The following is a 19,388-nucleotide window of genomic DNA, read 5'->3' as shown; positions in this document are numbered from 1 at the left end:
CGTTTTAACATAATTACTAATGGATCGTAGAATTTCTTTTTAACTTGCAATACTTTGTGCCATCCTGGGAAAAAAAACCCTTAGCACATGGCCGGTTCCGTCCTGAACAAACTGTTTTTGTAGAAATCTGTGACCTACATTTCTGTTTGCATAGCTGTCCTTTGGTTTTAACTTATAACCATTAATCACCATGCAGTATGGTGTGAATAGAATAGATTTTGAATGAAATGGAAAAGGTGTTTGGTGAAGATTAATGGGGGTGGGGGGAAAAAAAAGTAAGATCGAGAATCTGGAGCATGAGAACTAGCTCAGGCATTGTCAGTCCTGAATAGTGTGCAGAACTGAGAGGTTTCAGAAATCCAAGGAGTGCTATACCTTACCTGGATCACAATTCAATCACAAACTCACCATAGACTTTGGTAGTTAATTAATAGATATATGCCTACCAGGAGGCTTGAAACCGTCTGAGTATAAAGGAATTAATTGGACGTGGCATTGTGCATTCACGTAATGTGCAAGGACAATATACAGGTTGGTATGTTTCTTCTCTGCCCACTTCCACCCTACCTCCTTGTTCTGCCTTTTCTGCTTTCATTAAGCACTATTTTTAAAGAGGCATTTTGGTCCCTGAGAACAGCCATGTGTCATTTTTGACATCATTGTGTCAGTGCATGGGTGTTGTTTGCTTAATCTTTAGCACAGATGGTGTGCCTTTGAAACCAGAGTGCAATATAAATGTCAAAAATTTTGTGTGGTGCCAGATTTTTCAAATTCTCTTTTGTCTCCCAATTTTCTCTTCCTTTTTGGTAAGCAAGCTCTCACGCTAGAGTACAGTTCCATAGGTACTAGCAAGCCTGTGGTAACTTACCAGACCGTTGTTTATGTTTGAGCACGGACGGTGAGTGCCAGCGCACTTTGATTGGTAGGAGGGTACATTGCAGACACATGCAGTACTGTCCTTGCCTGAGCACTAGCACTCTCGCTTTCCAGCAGGGTTTCCTGGATAGTGAGCAGAAGCAGGAGAGATGCTCACAGATTATAGTTGTCGCACCACAACATAAGAAATAGGAGCAGGAGTAGGCCATCCGGCCCCTCGAGCCTGCTCCACCATTCAACAAGATCATGGCCGATCTTCTACCTCAACACCATTTTCCTGCACTATCCCCATATTCCTTGATGCTTTTTTAATATCTAGAAATCTGTTGATCTCTGTTTTGAATGTACTCGATGACTGAGCCTCCACAGCCCTCTGGGGTAGAGAATTCCAAAGATTCACCACCCCCTGAGTGAAGAAATGTCTCCTCATCTCTGTCCTAAATGGCCTACCCCTTATTCTGAGACTGAGACTCCTGGTTCTAGACTCCCCAGCCAGGGGAAACATCCTCCCTGCATCTACCCTGTCGAGCCCTGTAAGAATTTATGTTTCGATGCGATCATCTCTCATTCTAATAAACTCTAAAGAATACAGGCCTAGTCTACTCAATCTCTCTTCATACGACAATCCTGCCATCCCAGGAATCAGTCTGGTGAACCTTCGTTGCACTCCCTCTATGGCAAATATATCCTTTCTTAGTTAAGGAGACCAAAATTGTACGTAATACATCAGGTCTCACCAAGGTCCTATGTAATTGCAGTAAGACACCTTCACTCCTGTACTCAAATCCTCTTGTAATAAAGGCCAACATACCATTTGCCTTCCTAATTGCTTGCTGCAACTGCATGTTAGCGGTCAGTGACTCATGTACAAGGACACCCAGGTCCCTTTGAACATCAACATTTCCCAATCTCTCTCCATTTTAAAAAATACTCTGCATTTCTGTTTTTTCCTGCCAAAGTGGATAACTTCACATTTTTCCATATTATATTCCATCAACCAAGTTCTTGCCCACTCACTTAGCCGGCTATATCCCTTTGAAGCCTCTTTGCATCTTCCTCACAACTCACATTCCCACCTAGTTTTGTATTATCAGCAAACTTGGAAATATTACATTTGGTCCCTTCATCGAAATCATTGATATAGATTGTGAATAGCTGGGGCCCAAGCACCGATCCCTGCGGTACCCCACTAGTCACAGTCTGCCAACTGAAAAAGACCAGTTTATTCCTACTCTCTGTTAACCAATCCTCAATCCATGCCTGTATATTACCCCCAATTCCATTTGCTCTAACTTTGTTCACCAACCTCCGATGTGGGACCTTACTGAAAGCCTTCTGAAAATCCAAATACACCACATCCACTGGTTCCCCCTTGTCTATTCTACTGGTTACATCCTCAAAGAACCCCAAAAGGTTTGTCAAACATGATTTCCCTTTCTTAAATCCATGTTGACTCTGCCAAATCCTATTATTTTCTAAGTGTCACGTTATCACTTCCTTTATAATTGATTCTAGCATTTTCCCTACTACCGTTTTTTTTATTCGTTCATGGGATGTGGACGTCGCTGGCAAGGCCAGCATTTATTGTCCATCCCTAATTGCCCTGGAAAAGGTGGTGGTGAGCCACCGCCTTGAACTGCTGCAGTTCATGTGGTGAAGGTTCTCCCACAGTGCTGTGGTGAAGGTTCTTAGGTTCTTCCACAGCGATGATGAAGGAACGGCGATATATTTCCAAGTCGGAATGGTGTGTGACTTGGAGGGGAACGTGCAGGTGGTGTTCCCATGTGCCTGCTGCCCTTGTCTTTCTAGGTGGTAGAGGTCGCGGGTTTGGGAGGTGCTATCGAAGAAGCCTTGGCGAGTTGCTGCAGTGCATCCTGTAGATAGTACATGGTGCGCCGGTGGTGAAGGGAGTGCATGTTTAGGGTGGTGGATGGGTTGCCAAACAAGCGGGCTGCTTTGTCCTGGATGGTGTCGAGCTTCTTGTGTTGTTGGAGTTGCACTCATCCAGGCAAGTGGAGAGTATTCCATCACACTCCTGATTTGTGCCTTGTAGATGGTGGAAAGGCTTTGGGGAGCCAGGTGGCGAGTCATTCGCCACAGAATACCCAGCCCCTGCTCTTGTAGCCACATTATTGATGTGGCTGGTCCGGTTAAGTTTCTGGTCAATGGTTAGCCCCAGGATGTTGATTGTGGGGGATTCGGCAATGGTAATGCCGTTGAATGTTAAGGGGAGGTGGTTAGACTCTCTTGTTAGAGATGGTCATTGTCTGGCGCGAATGTTACTTGCCACTTATTAGCCCAAGCCTGGATGTTGTCCAGGTCTTGCTGCATGCAGGCACGAACTGCTTCATCATCTGAGGAGTTGCGAATGGAACTGAACACTGTGCACTCATCAGTGAACATCCCCATTTCTGACCTTATGATGTCAGGCTAACAGGTCTGTAGTTTCCTGTTTTCTCTCTCCCTCCTTTCTTAAGTAGTGGGGTTACATTTGCTACCCTCCAATCGGCAGGAATCAGTCCAGAATCTCTAGAATTTTGGAAGTTGACAACCAATGCATCCACTATTTCTTTCGCCACCTCTTTCAAAACCCTGGGATGGAGATCATCAGGCCCTTGGGATTTATTGACTTTCAGTCCCATTAATTTCTCTCCTGTGTTTTTACTAATACTAATTTCTTTCAGTTCCTCATTCTCACCAGACCCTTGGTTCTCTAGTATTTCTGGGAGGTTTTTTGTGTCGTCTTCTGTGACTTTGGTTGAAGTCAGCTAACTTAGCACAGACTGGAAATTCTAGCTGGGATCTTCCTGGTCTGCCATCCAGTTGGTGTACCTGAGCAATTCAAGAGCTATTATCCCTAGATCATCTATTACAGGGAGCATATGGTGAGCAAATGAGTAATCTCTTACAAATGTTGGAAATAGTTTTTGCAGATGTCGGAAATGGTCAAGGGTTGAATCAACATTTCTTTTTAAAATAACATTTGACAATTGTGTTGTGATCTGAAATTTGTAACAGATGCAAACCCGGTGGGTGGGAGGGAGAGACCAGCGATACTAGTCAGCCGTGGCTCAGCTGGAGCGCTCTCGACTCTGAGTCAGAAGGTCGTGGGTTAAACCCCCACTCCAGAAACTTGAGCACATAATCTCAGCTGATACTCCCAGTCCAGTACCGAAGAAGTGCTGCACTGTCAGTGGTACTGTCTTTCAGGTGGGGCGTTTAACATAATTCAGTGCCTCCTGCTGACAAGCGCATGTGTGCCAATATCTGATGAGGACGAGATCGGGCTAACATGATCTCGGCTGACCATCACTTTTTAAAAAAAAAAATATCTGATCGTTATCTCGTTGCTGTTTGTGGGATCTTGCTGTGTGCAAATTGGCTCCCGAGATTCCTACATTACAACAGTGACTACACTTCAATAGTACTTCATTGGCTGTGAAGTGCCTTGGGATAGCCTGAGTTCATGAAAGGTGCTATATAAATGCAAGTCTTTTGTGTGTTCTTTATACTTGGTTTCACATCCTGAACACGTGAAAGGAACTGTAGTTATGGTAGTGACTAAATCTTGTATACACTGTTGTGGACATGTACTGAAGGAGAAAGAGCTTGGCCGTGCACTATACAGAGGTCTCTGGCGATTGCAACACCAGCTTGAATGGTTCCAGTCCATAATCATTCGTATGGTGCTGCTGTCCTAATGTGTGAAATTCCTCTTGCAAAAGACTGAGTCATTTGAAAATTGAAGTGCTTACTGCTCCAGTTTCCGTCATGACAATTGCACAAATTGCAACATCTCTGGAGTCTCTGAATAGCAGCAGAATTGATTGTTTTGGAGCAGTTTATGTTGGAGGTTTCAAAGATCTGTGCAAAAATAAAGCAAGCATGTAGTGTTGATTGTTTCGCTAGTTAAAAGCAGTAGCCATGGTCTGAATCAAGTAACTCCAAGGACTTTGTACCTTCATGGTGGCCAATGTGCACATCATTTATATAGGCCAGAACCCAAACCTGAGGGCACCCCCCCCCCCAGTATTAAATTATAACTCACACGAAGCCTGCACCCTCCATTCAAGCGCTTTACTTGAAAAAGTTTGGTGTGTTTGAGAGTTAATATGGTACGTTCGATAGGGTTGTTACTAGGCGTTGCCTCATTCTTTTTAAAAACTTTTTTTTTGGCCTCATTGGAATGAGAGGTGCCAGTACTGAATGGTGGAACACTTGAGCACTCTGGTCTCTGAAATATTTATCAGGAGAGGTTTTTTAATGTGGATTTGGGCACCTTGCAGATTCCCTTTCCACACCTGAAGCCTGAAACTTGTGTTTTTAGCATGAGTGAAAAGAGCAGCAGAGTACAGCATTCGTAGCTCAGTGGTAACCCCCTCACTTCTGAGTCAGAAGGTTCAGGGTTTGTGTCCCACACCAGAGACTTGAGCGCAAAATCTGAGAGTGTGCTGCACTGTTGGAGGTGCCATCTTTTGGTTGAGTCATTAAACTGAGGCCACGTCTGCCCCTTCGGGTGAACATGAAAGATCCCTCAACGCTATTTCGAAGACTAGCAGGGGAGTTATCCCTGGTGTCCTGGCCAATGTTTATCCTTCAACCAACATTACTAAAACAGATTACCTGGTCATTATTGCATTGTTGTTTGTGGCACCTTGCTGTGCAAATTGGCTGCTGCATTTCCTACATTACAATAGTGATTATACTTCAAAAGTACTTTATTGGCTGTAAAGCGCTTTCGGACATCTTGAGGTCGTAAAAGACGCTGTATAAATGCAAGTCTTGCTTTTCTTTATCTGATCAGGAAATCGCCACTTGATATATCTCAAAATTCTAGTTAAGTTATGGTGTCTGTGGATATGTATATATTAACCATGTTGCATAGTTGTGGTGCTGGTGATCTTGTGTTTCACTTATTTCATATTTATTCAACATTTGTGATATTCATTCTCTGGTCATCTTTATAACTGAGAGAATGAGAAGCAAAAGATCCAAACAGTTATGTTAGTATGCAGTTAATTACAGTGATTACATGTTTAACATGCATTATAATACTGCTTGAAAGAACCAGGAGCATACGTTCCATTCATTGCCTAAGTTTAAGGGGAGAATTGAACGAGTGGAGACACTCGTGGGCTTGTGTATCTCTTCCTCAGTTGTGCTTCAATGCAGCATTGGAGGGATGAGCGTTTGGAATAGTGGGAAAAATCAGCCAGGGTTTCTGCTTCTGATAATTCGGTGACTCCTGCTGACCAGTGCACGTGTGCCAATATCTGGTGAGGACAAGATTAGGTTTGGCTGTGCTACCCCCATGGTTGAATAGCCAACAGTCACCATTTCAGTTAACCTGTGAGGAATGGCCTTTTTGTGCAAGGTACTTGAGGGCTGCCTGTGCCTGTGAAACTGCACCCCATCTTCAGTTAGCACCTTCAGGAGGGGAGAAAATTGGGAATAAGTTTTGTTAACTATTTGGAAAGATTGAATTTCAGGCCTCTTTCTCCCCCTAGCCCTCCCAAGAAGAAGCTGTTTCTATTTTTGGTTCAGTTTCTCACCCGTGTGAAAAGGATGTACTCTGACTATTGGGGCTGTACTAAGCTTTCTGGAGCTGACTCTTAAGATGAAAATGGTTGAATAGAGTCTTAGAATGGAATTTGTTTTTGCTGAGGCTTGTGCTGCCTTGCATGTAACATGGAGACCGGATATGTTTTAGTTTTATGTTGCACGTGCACACACGCTGCATGTGTTACACAATGTCAGAGAAAGATGTTTACGAAAGGGCTTGCTCCAATAACATTAGGTTGGGTGCTGGCATATTGATTGAGAGTATGGACTGCCAGCAGTGTGCTGCCAATTGCCATCTCTGTGATAAAAGGACCTTTGATTTAACAGCAGCTATTTTTGGAAACTTGCAAAAATCTTCAGCGAGCATCTAATCAGTTTGGAAGACGCTGCTGGAAAGGAATGCAGTCCAGTGCTGCTGTTAAATGCCACTTCTGGTTCACCCGTAACTCCTGCTCTTTTAAAGCCTGTCTGTGTTTGGATCTCAAGGCTCCATAAATCTAGTGGTGTTTCTGTGCTACCAACGTGAGGAATTATTTGGTTGTGGGGTGCTGCTTGCAGGTTTCCATTTGCCAAGATTTCACCATCTGCAGAAGACCACATAGCAGTTGAGTGATTTCTTGAGGGGTGAATGGGAGGAGGGAAGAAAGAGAAAAATATTTCGCTGGATACATCCCCCCCCCCCCCCCCATCCCTTCCAAGTGTGATGCACCTTGCCTCCTTTTATTAAAAGAAAGGACTTGCATTTATATAGTGCCTTTCAGAACTCCAGACACCTCAAGCCCTTTGCAGCCAATTAAGTACTTTTGAAATTAGTCGCTGTTGCAATGCAGGAAATGCGGCAGCCAATTTGCATACAGCAAGGTCCCAAAACAGCATTGAGATACGTGATCAGATAATTTGTGTTTAGGTGTTGGTTGAGGAATAAATATTAGCAGTAGCTTGGAGCAAATTTCATTTTTCATCAGGAAATGGGGCGATTTGGTGAGTGGTCCAGCTGACGTAGAGAGCCCAAAAACAGCGTTTCCTCGCCCACTTGGCTAGTTCATCCATTGATCAGTGACAGAAACGACGGGCGTGTCAGTGGAGTCAGCTGCTGAAATCTCTTCGTGCGTGCCTTGGGTTTGCATTCTCCCCCGCCCCAATAAATGTGGTGAGCCCCTGATCTTTGGGATGGGAGAAAGTTGTCAGTCCAATTGATTTTGTCTGTGTTCACTAATGGGTAGGGGCACTGGACTAATTTGGTCATGGAAATGATTTTATTTTTTGTTTTGTATATGTTGCTATTGAAGTGAAGTGCTCCTGACCTCGAGAACTGCACGAACGTGACTATTCAGTTCCTTTGCGCTAACCTACATAATTTTAAATGTCATGATTGCTGAAGCATCCATGTGTTAATGATGTGTGTTCAATGCTTTGCTGACTCAGTAACTCTTCCAAGGGGAAGGAGTTCACTGGGAGCAATACAAGAAAATGTAGAAACTACTTGAGTAATCAAAGATGCTGAAAGACAGAAAATAACTTGATAGCAGAGGCTAACCGTCATAGTAAAAATTCATCCACGTTTCTTTGTGTATTATAACAGAATGCAGTCAGAAGAGGTAAAAACCCTAAATGGTGCAAATGGAACCAAATCTGAGGGCGAGCATAAGATAATTAATATTCTGAATGATTACTTCCTCTTAATATTTACAGGGAAGATACGAGTAACATACCCTCCCCAAATAACGATAACCTAAGTAAAACGAACAACCAGTATAAATGAGATGGACAGGCTGAAAGGGCCAAAATGATCACTAGGGATAGATTGTATTTATCACTGAGTGCTGAAAAAGACGATGGAGGAAATTTGTGAGGCACTGACGATAATTGAGTGAGTCTCTGGACACTGGGAGATACTAGTAGATTAGAGACAGGCCAATGTGGTGTCCACATTCAAAAAGGGGATAAAACAGACCTGAACAACTGCAGACCCATCAGTCTTGCCACTGTTCTATGTAAGTTAATGGAACCAATCATCGAGGGTAAACTTGAGTACCTGCCTAAGAATAACCTAGTAAACAGTAGCCAACATGTATCTGGAGAAGGAAGATTATGTGTGACTGACCTTGATCCCAACTGTACTGTGGAAAGTGCTACAACATGGTGTACCTAGACTTCCGAAAAGATTTTGATTCAGTGTAAATGCTGGGAATGGGTAAGAAACTGGTTGAATGGTAGACAGCAACGAGTACTCGTTAGAGGAGTTAGGTTGGGGTGAGGAGTAAGCACTGAATGGGATATCTTAGGGCTTGGTATTGGGTCAACTATTTGTTATTTACATGCATAACTTAGACTCAAACTCAATGCAAAGTGGTTAAATTTGCTGTGCCAAACTGAAAGGGGCAGTGGAATTAGAGGAAGAAGCTCAAATATTTGAATTAGACAAAATATTTCTGGGCAGATTCTGGGTGAATGAAATTTAATACGGACAGGTGTAAAGCACATAGGATGGAAAATTAAGCAACAAGTACTCAATGAATGATGTTGAAATAGCTACGGATTGAGTGAAAATGGACCTGGGGGTCTTTGACTGGACACTCAACGCATCCAACCAATGCAGGATAGAATGGAAGCCTGAGGTGCTGGTCAGACCGCACCTGAATACTATGTCCACTTATAGTTAGCAAGAAACGAAGGAGACATTCGCTCGCTGGAGGCAGTGCAGAGAAGAGTCACGAGTCTGATCCCTAATGTGATTTTCTGAGCTAGGAGGGGAGATTGGAAAGGCTTGAGCTTTTCAGCCTGGGAAGGAGATATAGAGGGGAGATTTTGCAGACCTGTATAAGATAGTACATGGTATGGAAAAAGCAAACCTGGAATATTACTTGAGTAAATTGTGGGAGTAGAAAATGATGAAAGTGATGAAAGGTAACTTTGGGACTGATATCAGGAATTTCTTTATCATGCGTAGAGTGATCAATACTTGGAATGGACTTCCTGGTAGAGTCGTGGGAGGTGAAAACCCTTGGGTGCATTTAAGAAATAATTAGATTCTGCACCGGGGCTGCTGAGGGCGCTTCAGGATGGATGAACCAAAATGGATCTAATGGTCCTTCTTATCTGTAATTATCTTTTTGATCTCAAGAAGGAGCGCGCTCCTTGCTGGGCTCTGAAACAGAGGCACTGGTTATCCTGCGGCGCCTCACCCAAGGGGCCCTTCATCATATGCCAGCCGAGACTGAGAGTGTCAGCACACTGCTCGTCTGTGAGGGGGATTGGTGCAACGCAGCTGAGTCTGATTGTGTGCCCATGCGCACGCTTTCCAGCAGGAGGTAACTGGGCAGCAATCAGGAGCAGGAGGCTTGGCTGACTTCTTTCTCCCTCCCTCTCAAAATGAGGAGCACCAAGGACAGTTTCAACGCTCCTACTGCTGCCCCAGCCTAGAATTGCTAACTTGGACCATGGAGTGAAACTGCTACCATCCTAGCCTGTCTGGATCAGCTATGTCTTGACTTCACAAACTAACTGAAGCACTGCATTCCAGATCATCTGCTTTATTTATTTGTGGTTGCATGAGTTCCATTTCGGGCTTGTTGCATGGTATCTTGGAGATACCAGTGACTGCCTCCATTGTGGGAGCAGATTAGACTGGAGTCATTCATTCCTCTCAGCCCCCAGCAGGCGAAGCCAGGGCCAATTGAGTTGGGCTTTTAAATAGTTTTTTTAAAAGGAATTTTTATTTGATCAAATTTTGTTTGTCTCCTTTTTGCAGCATGATTTTAATTTTCAGCTCAGGGGTAAGAAATGAGCATTTTGAACATTTAACAAAAATAAAGTCAAAGGGATTTTAAGATTTGAAACTCTCATCAGTCTTTGTTCTGAGGACTGAAAAACTTTAATTTTACATTTTGTTGAAGATTTTAGATTGCAATTTGAGATGAACGTTGCTGAAGCCATGAGACACTTAAACATCCGAATTTATTTCTGCCTGTTTCGTGAACAAAAAAGTAATCTTGTGGATTTGATAAATTCTTTACTGTAATCTTGTTAAATTTGCACAGTTTTAAACATTGATAAATAACATGAAACTGAAGTCTCTGTTTAGGCAAATGTGAGTGTCTCTTGCTATATGTACTTAAACTACTGTTCTTTCACTTCTGGGATCTATGTTTTAATCCAGCAGGGACTGGCAGTGAGTATCCCCTCTGACTATAACAGTGCCATGCAAATTCAGCTTGGGGCAGTCTGAACTCTATTTATTTCCCAGCACAAACTGTCCAGAATTTAGTGTAAATATCACCACCCAAATGTCACTTGCAGATGCCACAGGGATTTCTTACTTTCAAAGAAGGATGGGGGAAGGGGTTGTAAGTGAGGCCTTCAAATTGCTGAGAGCCATAGATGTGGACACAGGATGTAGATCTGAAGTCAAGTTCATGACTGTGTCACGGACTGTGTGGTCTGCTGGATGAATGGCCTTTTTCCTCATGTTTTAGTTTATGTGAGGATGGCTGGTGTGGGAAATGGGAGTATTGGTGTTGCAGTAGAGAATGTGCTTCTGACACTGGCTATAATGTGCGCTGTCGGGGCAGAGTAGAACATGGCCCAATAGGTAAATGTAGCCTGTGGTGTGGCATTGAGCTATAAAGACCAGGAAGGTCTTTGCTTCCATACCTGGTCTGTGTCATTCTTGGTTCAGTGCTGGCCCTCTTGCCCAAGTTAGAAGGTTGTGCATTCAAGCCCCACTCGAGACTATAGCACAAAATCTAGGCTGACACTAAGTTTTTGTTAACATTATAAATCAAATTAGGTGATTGGGGTGGGGGGTTTAACGAACTTCAATTTTACTTGTCCTGTGACACTCTGAGGCAGAGTGCTGTAGTGTCGGAGTACCAAGTGAAAGCAATGTCAGGCGCTGAACTGACTGACTGACAGAGGATAGCGAGGGTGCATTCTTGGACTTGGTGCCTTCATTTTACAGTTCCTGAAGTGTGGTGTTTATAGAGGCTTCAGCCATATGGGGTCTGGGAGGTTATGAAGTGAGGGGGGAGTGGAAATGTGGATGAAATATATTTTATGATGGACTGACTGTGAGGAATGGAAGATCTCTGGCTCTCTTTCCTTGCAGTGAACCTGCTGCCACCTAGCTGGCTCAGTACAGGCCAAAGAGAAAAAACACGCTTTCAGGCCTGTATAGCACTGGGCAGTGATTTTAAACAACAAAACCATTGGGGGAAATAAGGCTTTGGTTTTAAACTTGAAATTGCTAACCACTTGTTTGTGGTTATTCACAATTGTTCCAAGTTCATAAACCTCCTTGTTAACATTGAATCTCAGTGGTTTAGCTGACTGGTCAGTGAATCAGTGCTGCAGAAATAGCTTTTTGTGTAACGGTGTAGAGAGACTGAAACACTCTTAGTGTGGCTCTGATAAATTTTGAAAGCAAAATTTTGAAGGGGAGGGAAATAAGATCACAAGATGATAATGATTCCAAGAATACACTTAAATACAAACAGTGCGTCTCCTGTTTGATATCTTTAAGACCCTGAGCACCTCTGGGTTAGGGAAGAGACAATCACTGGGTTCCTGCTCCTGATATTTATCCACTAACTCCTGCTGGGAATTTCATGTATGGACATTGAGGACAGAATTAGATTTGGGTGAGACTCATTCCACAGTCAAATGGCATGTTGACTCTCTCTCTTATATTTGGATGAGGCACCAAGGAGCATCCATGGAACTGTACCCCAGAACGAGTTGACATTTTCAGGAGAGCAAGGTAGAAAATTCAGGAAAAAAATAACCCCACAAGTATTAACAAGCAAAACTTGCTGAAATCTGAATATGTACTTAAAAACTTACAGGAAGTCCAGAAGAAATGATCACTGCAGAGGCTTAAAGGAGTGGATAGGAAGGGTGGGATGGGGTGGGGGGCTTTGGCTGGTGTTTTATTTGTGTATGGAGGGGCAGGCCGGGGTGAAGAAGGAGAAAAATAGTAGATTGATTAGAGGGATTTGAATTTTGGTGCCTGGAGACGCAGGTCAGAAGGTGTCTGTCTTGCCTTTTGCCATACAGAGAGTGGTAGTTTCCAATCTGGATAGATAACCTGGTGTTCAGTTGCAGGGAGGGGTTTATTAGTAAGGGTCTGGTGCTCTATTATAGCTGATCCTTTTTGGTGGCCTCCCTTACAAGGGAAGAAACTGCTGTCATGTGTGAGGCAAGTGTTTGGTTGGGGGTCTCTGTCTAAGTGATTCCCAGAAAAGTAAGCAACTTACAGAACACTCCTCGGCAGCATTCAAACGGAGACCAAGAAATGTGGCTGATGTTGAGCGCTTGTTTTGTTTCTGTCCGTTTAAGCTAATTCCTATAATTTTGTTTGAAGACTATTGTGGCGAGCTCATGCAGTCGATGCTTGACCAACCCTGTGTCATAGGCTGTACTTCCTAGAATTAATTCAGTGATGTTTCTCCAAAGATGTGGCCAGTTTTAACCGTTTAAACAAACATATTACGGATCAGATGGAACAAATGAAAAGAACATTGATATCGGAGCAGTCAAGGGCAAGGAAAGACTATTTTCCCCATTGAAACTCGTCCCTCTAGTACCCAAACTCTCCCAGACTAGAATTTAACTGCATTTTGAACCTCTTATGTTGACTTGGCTACCTTGCCTAGATTATCATCCAAGTACTAATTGCTATTTAAATAAAATAGTTCTTCCTAATACCAATTTGAAATGTACTTTTCACTAATTTTGTTATCTGGTCCTATTAGCTGGAGTACAGTTTAAAGCAATATTCTGGTTTTACTTTACTGTTCTATTAAGTATTTAAATCATTTGATTAAATGCCACCTCTCCTGAAAAGATGTATTTTTATGCTATATAAATGGTGGTGTTTTTTCTTGGATTGTGAAGGTTTGGTGGGTATGATCCAGGATTTTATGAGCTGAGTCCTTTGTTAGTTATTAAGGCCTGAAGTGCCCACAGTGTTTGTTTTATTTCCTAGGGAGGGACTACCTTGTGGTCATCAGGACTTCACTGAAGTGTAAATTGTGGTTGGGTAAAATTTATATCCAGTGCCCACTTGAACTGTGCAAAATACCCAGCAATACAATTGTGCAATCTGCCCTTCCAAGCTTGGGTTAAGTCTATGGAGTGAATTTTGAGCTGTGTAACACTGGGGTGAAGTACTGATGTTAACAGGTCTGGCGATGGTGATACAGTTGGCAGCAATGTGTAGAGGGAAAGAGCCTCGCACATTTAAAGAATACTGACTTAACTATTCATTTTCTGGATCATTGAACCTACAACAGCCTGCATTTATGTAGTGCCTTTAATGTAGAAAATTCCACAAGGTGCTTCAAAGAGGCATAATGAGAAAAAAATGGATGCTGAACCAAATAAGGAGGTTTTGGGAGGGGTGACCAAAAGCTTGGTCAAAGAGGTGGATTTTAAGGAGGGTCGTTAGAGGTGGAGCGGTTTAGGGAGAGAATTTGTGTGGGACCTGGGTGACCGAAAGCACGGCTGCCAATGGTGGGGCGATGGGAGGGGAGAACCACGAGACCAGAGTTGGGATGGGGGGGAGGGGGGCGGGACGGTGGGTGTAGAATAGATTTAGGCCTGGAGGAGGTTACAGAGATGGGAAGGGACGAGGTCACGAAGAGACTTAAATACGAGTATGAGAATTTTCAGTTGGAGGTGGAGGGACTGGGAGCCAATGTATGTCAGCGAGGGCAGTGAGGTTTTTTTTCAGGTTGGGAGAGAAGACTATGCAGTGAACCAGACAGCAAGACACTGTAACTCGGGCTGGGAAGGGAGTGTTCATGTGAAGAATAGCCACTTGGGACTGGGGCAAGAAGGTTTTTCATGGCAAGCGAGAATCGAAGCTTTCATGAGAGGAGGAGAAAATTGGGTTAGTGGCAAAACAATTTACAAAAAGAAGCCTTGGAACCAGTGAGCCTCTTGAGATCCTAGTTCCTCGTTCCTCTTTTTGTGGGTTCTTCTCCCTCTTGTTGAGGCAATGGCAGATTACAAACATGATGCTCAAAATAACTAACGTGGTGCAGCTGTTTCCTCATTCCTCCCCCTCCACCCCACACACTGTCAAATATTTGCACTGGAATACTTGCATTGAATGGCTCTTTTCCACCCTACCAAGGATACAGGTTCAGTTGTTCCATACACCACCTCCTCATCATTTTTTGCCCATTTCCTTGATTCACAGCCTTGACAGGAGGAGGAGGGGGTTGGTGGTGGGGGAGGACATCAGCTGGAGATTCGTGCCTGCTGGCAGTTGCATGTATCCTGCAAGCCATCAAGAGTGGCAGCGGTATAGATCTAGGAGGGGCTGGTGGCCTGGCCCCAGCTGCAGGATGTGTTTGAGGAAGCAAAAAAGGGACACTTTTTATTCTCTTGAGTTGGACGAGCAGTACAAAGTACAGAGGCCTGGTCCACAACTGGTGGAATAACAGGAAGGGACATGAGGTGCAAAAATAAGTCCTGGTTTTAATAAAAGCAGAAATTGACAGAAGGGGAAAGATGGAAACACTGCTGACCGTATCCAAACTGGCAGCAAGCCCCATTCACTCCTCCCCCTGTGCTCACTGACTCACATTGGCTTCCAGTCCAGTAACACCTCGATTTTTAAAATTTTCATCCTTGTTTTCAAATCCCTCTATGGCCTCGCCCCTCCCTATCTCTGCAACCTCCTCCAGCTACAACTCTGAGATCTCTGCGCTCCTCCAATTCTGGCCTCTTGCGTATCCCTGATTTACTTTGTTTCACTATTGGTGTGTGTGGATATAGATATAGATAATAGAAAATAGAAAAAATTCTCTCTCTTCCTCCTCCTTTAAGACACTCCTTAAAACCAAAACCTACCTCTTTGACCAAGCTTTTGGTCACCTGTCCTAATCTCTGTGGCTTGTTGTCAATTTTTCTCTGATAATGCTCTACTATGTTTAAGGTGCTATATAAATGCAAGTCGTTGTCAGGAGATGCAGAACCTTAGTTTCCTGCTCTACCCCGAACTGAGCTTCATCCCCACCATCCATTCTGCTGCCATAACCACTTTCTCCAGCCTCTGCCCCTAGCTCTGTCCTTCCAATGCTGAATCCCTTGTCCTTATCTTCATAGTCTCAAGCCGAAGCTTACATTGCACTGTTGTGCTAGCATCTGGCACTTTCCAGGCCAGTACTGGTCCCTGACTATAGCAATCAATGCATATTCTTTGGCTGAATGTTCTTGTTGTAGGTAAGGAGTGCCAATGCTGCTTTAAAGAAAAGAACAAACTTGCATTTATATAGCACCTTTCACATCCTCCGGGGTCCCAAAGTAATTCACAGCCAATGAAGCAGTTTTGAAGTTTCCTCACTGTTGTAATGTCGGCAAATGCAGTGGCCAATTTGTGCACAACAAGGACCCACATACAACAAGATAAATAACCAGATAATCTGTTTCGGTGTTATGGGTTGGTGTGGGTCAAGGGATAAATATTGGCCAGGACACCAGGGAGAACTCCCCTGCTCTTCAAGTAGTGCCAAGGGATCTTTTATGTTCATCCAAGAGGGCAGATGGGGACCTCTGTTTAACATCAGAATGACTGCACCTCTGACTGTGCAGCACTCCCTCAGTACTGCACTGGGATCTATGTACTTGAGTCTCTGGGGTGGCGTTTGAACCCTTGACCTTCCGACTCAGAGGTGAGTGCTAGCACTGAGCCAAGGTCAGCAAGGGCTTTATCCCATTTCTAACCCTTCTCTCTTTGTTCCAGGAAATGGATATTCTAGTTCTTCCATGTCATGAAACTCGGGCAGAAGGTGGCATGCTGGACGACTGTTTGAGACATTCTCTGCCAATTATCGTCTATGCTATCAGTGAGGACCGTTTGACGGGCTCTGAAGAAAGCGAGTTGCAGGAGATGAAGAGGAAACATTGCCTGCCTGTGTTCTTCATCAAGGTGCCGAAACACCTGAGCAGTAATCACCCAGAGCTACACTCCGGACCAGACAAGGACGTCTCGCAGAAAAGTTCAAAGTCTGAAAAGGAAAAGAGTCCCCTTTACCGTCAACTCTCAAAGCTCGAGTATCTGAGCCCCCCTGGGGGTGGGCTGTCCAACACCAGCAAAGCCCAAAGCACGTTGGTAGAACACTTTGAGAAGTTCCGACAGCTTGGTGTCTTTGCTAAGCAGGTGGTGCAGATGCACCTTGTGGATGCAGCGACCGTGCTAAACGGTGTCCACTGCCGCTGTTTGGACATCTTCATCAACCAGGCCTTTGACATGCAGAGGGACTTGCAGATCACTCCCAAGAGGCTGGAGTACACCAGGGACAAGGAGAATGAACTGTTCCAGTCTCTGATGAATATAGCAAACAGGAAGCAGGAGGAGATGAGAGACATGATTATCGAGACTCTCAGCAGCATGAAGGAGGAGCTCTTGGAAGAGGCGGCAAACCTGCAATTCAAAGGTGAGGTTGACTGGTTATTTTCTACAGAGTGAATATTGACACCACTGTGTTTGGGGGAGGGAGTGGGACTTCTGGGTTTAACTTACCGAACTCATGACCAAAACTCCAGCAAACAGAGTCTCCCGATTACAGCAGGATTATTTCTCCAGCAAAATGCAGTGAGTGGAGGATAGTTCCATCGTACAAATTATCTGCGTAAAATCAATCCCAGTTATTTACAGCAGTGCAGTCTCCAGGCATGATTGACGGGGGAATTACCCAATCATCTCCATTCTGGTCGGAACTTGTGGTGTCACTATACGCGGTCTATTTTGGGTTAAAAGCACTGCCAGTCAGCAGTTGACTGTTAATATTGGTCATTGTACTGCAGTCTATTCTGGTTTTAGGACAGGTTAAATTTACTGATATGTCAGGAGTTCTAATTTTGGAATTCCGTTCCTGCTGTTGCTGATTATTCCCAGAGCTGGTGTGGGCCTGTGGCAGGAATGACATGGGAGCTTGTAACAGAAGGAGACAAAAAAAATCACTGTTATAACTGTAGTGGAGAAATCTGCTAAAGGAACACTGAGTTGAAGAAAGTCTTCGGCAATCCCATATTAGCAGATATATATGCTTCATTTTCATCGTGTGACTGAAATGTGTTTGTGTGATTTGCCAAACATATGGGACTACTTATTGTTCATGCTGTTTTTTCATGAAGATGATGGTCCTTTTTTATCCAGCAGCTGACTCTCCTCCTTCCCCTCCCTGCCCGATATAAACTCCATCATTGATCTGTGCATTGAGAATGAAGGAAATAGTGGCTTGTTAGAGGAATTGTTTCTATCTGAAATTTGTCCTGACTGAAATCCAGGTGGAATGAGGAGAATGGAGAGGAAATTGATATATGGAGCAATTGTATTTGATCTGTCCTATTGAGATGAAGTTCTAACTGAAGGGAAGGAAGACAGTGTGTTAATGCTTTTTCAGTTTGTGTTTTTTTTTAAATCAATTTCTTGTTCAAACTCTGATAGTTTCCATAAGTGAGCAATGTCTCCTTCATGATCTCAAATGGTTCTTCAACTTCTGCCTTGGAAAGATAATGTACTCTGTAAGAATTAACACTGAGTGATTGCACAATGGATTTTATATAGGATTCCCACTATATCTGCTGGATGTTGGAAAATATCACATTTGTACATTCAACAGTAATTTTCAAAAGGGGTTTTGGATCTAATACTTGAAAAGGAGACATTTACAGGACTATGGGGAAAGAGGAGGGGAGTGGGACTAATTTGAAAGCTCTTGCCGGCGCAGATGCAATGGGCCGAATGGCCCCTCTACTCTGCATGATTCGGTATAGGCTAAAACCAATCAAATTTGTTTACACTTAGATAATTAGGCATAGTCTATATTGCATATCAAACAACTGTAACAGATCTGGAAACAAACCATAAAGGGGGCTAATTTACCCTGTTCAAGCTTCAATCTGACGCCAGTACAAAACAAAACAGCCCAACAAACAACTCTCTATATGTAAAATCCTTCACACCGTCTTGTAGACGCTATCTAGCTGCTTCTCCCTCTCCTTCTCCTCCAGCTAGCATTGCCCGTGTTTTCCTCTTTCTATTTAAAATGTACTTTTTTTTTGTTCTGGGTGATTCTGTGCAGATGCTAGATGTCAGTGTGGAATTCCTGGCACACAGCTCTGCCCAACTTACCCCACGCTAAACTTTTACCTGCGAGCAGAGTATCTGTGTCAGTCCTTGTTTTCATGGTTTGATGTGTTTTATAAGGTCATGTACAATAATTGAATTAAAACAATTCCCAGTCTCCACCTGTCCCCGAGGGATAATAAATAATGACAGCAATTTAATTCTTTTACCTTCCCGGCACAGTTGACTTTGCAAGAGGCAGCAATAAGCACCCTCTGGTGGCAGGGCAGGGTTCAGCATACATGCACAAAGCAGTGAAGATGGAGCCTAATGAGGGACAAATTGATCGAGTGGGAGAGGGTGAATGGAATGCAGGGGAGTTCAGGAAGAGATGTTGAACTGATCCGGGATGTATGGTAAGCATCACAAGGGCTGGGTGTAATCTGTTGAAGGGGAGAAGAAATGGAGGAACAGGAGGTAACTGGTCAAACAGAGAGGTTGTTTCACGGACAACAATCATAGAGATGCCTGACTGTTGGCGAGAGATGCTCAGAACTCCCAGTGGTTGTGTTCCCCTCTGTGCTAATGTTTTTATGGGTGGTGTAGATTCCTAATTAAGCTGACCTGCAGTCTTTTGAGATACAAAGAAAAAAAGATGGCGCCTTTCACTACTTCAGGACATCCCAAAGCACTTTCAACCAATGAAGTATTTTTTGAACTGTAGTCACTGTTGTAAGACACGTGGTAGCCAATTTGTGCACAGCAAGCTCCCACAAACAGCAATGAAATAAACGACCAGATATTCTGTTTTAGTGATGTTGGTTGAAAGATAAATATTGGCCAGGACATCGGCGAGAACTCCCCTGCTCCT

General features: G+C 43.7%; 1 protein-coding gene across 2 annotated transcripts in view; it reads left to right on the top strand.

Moving 5' to 3' along the window:
- Positions 1-19,388, top strand: part of dstyk (dual serine/threonine and tyrosine protein kinase) — a 76,081-nt gene that overhangs the window by 27,254 nt on the left and 29,439 nt on the right. For both annotated transcript variants that reach the window (XM_068007665.1, XM_068007664.1), the window contains exon 3: positions 16,190-16,883. In XM_068007665.1, coding sequence (XP_067863766.1) covers positions 16,190-16,883 — 694 coding nt within the window. The remainder of the gene's footprint in view (positions 1-16,189; positions 16,884-19,388) is intronic.

This window comes from Heptranchias perlo, chromosome 27 (assembly GCF_035084215.1).
Source record: "Heptranchias perlo isolate sHepPer1 chromosome 27, sHepPer1.hap1, whole genome shotgun sequence".
NCBI classification, from domain to species: domain Eukaryota; kingdom Metazoa; phylum Chordata; class Chondrichthyes; order Hexanchiformes; family Hexanchidae; genus Heptranchias; species Heptranchias perlo.
The sequence above is the reverse complement of the archived record's forward strand: the minus strand, read 5'-3'. Positions and strand labels throughout refer to the sequence as shown.